Genomic DNA, 3,347 nt, shown 5'->3' with positions numbered 1-3,347 from the left:
CTTAAGAAGTTAAATAGCAATGGAACTAAATTATCTCAAAGCAGGAAGCTGTATGAAGGCCATGATTACTTCCCTCTTGTATGTGCTGGAGATTATGATTTCCGTATGTCATCTTTCTTACTGCGTTTCGAATAAGACAGTTTCTTTTCAAAGAGTTTTTCGATGCAGTCTCTGCAGTGTTAGAATATGTGTTTAATGTATTTTTAGCATTCGTGCTAAAGAATGCACAATCTTTGATTGGCCTTTAAGCGTATCTCCAGAATTTGCTGAAGATATTGGAAAAACTTGTGTGTTGCGCAGTTTCGTTCGTGATCGACATAGATACAGTTTTGAAGACATTTTACGTACCTTTGTGTTACATGACATGTCAACGGATATAACACATTAGAATTGTGAGTGACGCTTACCACTCGTCTCCTTCTCTGAACAACATTGGCCTCCAACGTCCGGGGAACACTGTAATTGTTTGTTTTTCATCTGAATATCCCTCACTCTGCAATGCTGACAATCAATGGATGTTCTTCAGATTCACGGATGAAATTTCTGCATTGACTTCCATTTCTATCCAACAGTATGACCCACACGGCCGTGCTACCGAATAACAGTCAGCAGGAGTCCCAATACTTACGGCAGTCAAGAACGATAGCGGTCGAGTTTACACTTGATCTGCGCTCCTACGTCACGTATTGTACGACAGCCAGTGAATGTTCAGCAGTGTTTTGAGTGCTCTGCTGTGAATGTCGTGGCCAAGGATACATAAAACCTTATCGTAGCGAGCCATTTCGTGAGTTTTTATTCCATCGCTGATGGTAGTGGTAAACGACACATCCTACATAGGCAAGCAGAAATAATTTTCAGGACATATGCTTTCTTCAGGCACATAGCATGTGTAGCGCCTGACCGCAACTGTCGCTTGGAACCGGCAACAACGCAATTCCTTTCTGTGCCTCAGGGACACAGCCATGGCTTTGTCAAAGGAGGACGGGAGTTTCGTTTTGATTTTTTTTATTTATTTTATTTATTTATTTATTGTTCCGTGGGACCAAATTAACACTCTAAGCGCCAAGCCCGTAAAATTTACGGGCCTGGGATCGCGCGAAAATCACCAAGCCCGTAAAATTTACGGGCCGCTACATTTAATTTCATTCAAAACACTGCAACGTTATTTCTACGGGTTTGGCCAGCGCTATACGTTTTTCAGATGTTTATTAACAAAATGCGTCCATAGATGTCACGGCAGCGCTGTAATTCATGTTAAAACTTATCTTTGCGTTCTCAGTCTGTATATCATTCAGTTGTTTGTCATCATGTTTCGGCGCGGTTTATCAGACGCAGAAATTGCGGATTTGATCAATCATAGCGACACTCTGGATAATGTAGAGAGTGATTCAGACGATTCTGAATGCAATGGTGTGTTTGAAGGTACGTATTTCCGAATTTTCCACGTAATTGTGCAGTACGCACATATCTGTTGAACATGTGTAAACGATGTATGTAGTTACACATAATGTGATATTCTTTTTAGAAGACGAGATTGATGACAGTTTGTCTTCAGATGAAGACGAGAATGATGTTGAAGGTGTTGCTTCAAATCCAGCAGCTGTGCCGTATCCGAAAGACAGTGAGTGGACTGCAGTTGACACCTACCGACCTCTGCCTGTCAACACGACACCCAGGCAGATACTAGTGGATATTGATGAGTCGAGTTCTGTACTGGATTGCAGTAAAGTGTTCCTTACTGACAGTGACGTAAATGAACTCAAGAGACAGACAAATTTGTATGCATCACAGACAATACAGAAGAAAAGAAGAGGAAATAATCTGAAGCCCCATTCAGTTTTGAGTTCGTGGAAGCCAGTGACTATAAGTGAGATGAGGCGTTTCTTGGGTATTATTTTCCACATGTGTGTTTCGAAAAAGCCCAAAATTGCGGACCATTGGAGCACTAATCCTGTTCTTAGTTGTAACTTTTGTCCCCATGTCATGAGCCGTTTGCGTTTCACTCAGATACTGTCATGCTTGCATCTTGTTGACAATTCAAATCAGAAAAAACCAGGCGAAGATGGATTTCATCCACTTTACAAAGTTTTGCCATATTATAATAATTTGAAGGAGCGATGTATCCAGGCATATCGTCCCTCAGAAAAAGTGACAATTGATGAAGGAATTTGCCCATTTCGAGGTCGTGTGAGTTTCCGTGTTTACATGCAAAATAAGCCTCATAAGTATGGACTGAAAGTATATGCTGTTGCTGAAGCCAGTAGTGGCTATGTTGTAAATTTTGAAGTTTATGCTGGTAAGCATATTGTTGACAATTCTTCGTCTGCGGTTATTTTGCGATTGTTGTCTGACAGCAGCTTGCTGAACAAAGGCCACACTGTGTATTTAGATCGATTTTATTCCAGTCCAGAGCTATTTCAGCAACTGGCAGAGAAAGGCACTGGAGCTGTTGGTACTGTGAACAAATCCAGGAAAGGATTGCCTAAAGATTTAGTATCTGCTACGCTGAAAAAGGGCGAAATGTCTTTTCGGCGTAAAGATAATGTATTGGCAATGAAGTGGAAAGATAAGAGAGATGTGTATACATTGTCTACAAGGCATCAAGCAACATTTGGTACGCATACTAAGAGAAATGGGTCTGTAGTATTGAAACCACTTCAGGTACTTGATTACAACCTCAATAAAATTGGAGTGGATATTGGAGACCAACGCCTGCAGTACAATCCGTTCCAGCACAGAACTGTGAAATGGTGGCGAAAATTATATTTCCATTTGCTGCTTATGGGAGTATCAAATGCATTTTGGCTGTACAATGCAGTGCACAGGAAGAAAATTACAATAACAGACTTTATAACAGTGCTTGCAGTTCAGCTTGTTGAAGACGACACACTTGAATTCATTCCAAGAAATGAAGGAACTGTAGGTCGGCTAACAAAGAGACATTTTTTGCAGCACATACCTGCAACTACTAAGAAGTATGCTGCTCGTGTGTGTCACGTGTGCAGTTCCAGGAGCAAGAAACAGAGTGGCAAGGCTTCTCGCAAAGAGACACGATACGAATGTGAACAGTGTGGCGTTGCACTCTGCCTGGAACCTTGCTTTAAAATTTTCCACACTAAAAAACAATATGATTCTGTGTGAAATTTATATGTAATACTGTATACTATCAGAAACATGTAATGTAGTGCCACAATTTTGGTTAAAAATAAATCACAATTGTATTCCCTTATTCGTATGACTTTTTCTAAATTCTTAAAACATCTAAGTGATTTCTATAACTGTACCTTAAAGCTGTGCATTGTAAAGTAGTTTCTTTCACTCAGAATTAAAGTAGAAATGTGCAGCTT

The 3,347-nt window shown here is 40.3% G+C and overlaps 1 protein-coding gene across 1 annotated transcript; it reads left to right on the top strand.

Annotated features, from left to right (window-relative positions):
- The first annotated feature begins 1,488 nt into the window (after window positions 1-1,488).
- LOC124797719 (piggyBac transposable element-derived protein 4-like) lies at window positions 1,489-3,141 on the top strand. The gene has a single exon (XM_047260811.1). It carries the CDS (start codon window positions 1,489-1,491, stop codon window positions 3,139-3,141), a length of 1,653 nt encoding a protein of 550 aa, XP_047116767.1.
- The last annotated feature ends 206 nt before the right edge of the window (window positions 3,142-3,347 follow it).

Source organism: Schistocerca piceifrons, chromosome 1, assembly GCF_021461385.2.
Source record: "Schistocerca piceifrons isolate TAMUIC-IGC-003096 chromosome 1, iqSchPice1.1, whole genome shotgun sequence".
NCBI lineage: Eukaryota > Metazoa > Arthropoda > Insecta > Orthoptera > Acrididae > Schistocerca > Schistocerca piceifrons.
The sequence above is the reverse complement of the archived record's forward strand: the minus strand, read 5'-3'. Positions and strand labels throughout refer to the sequence as shown.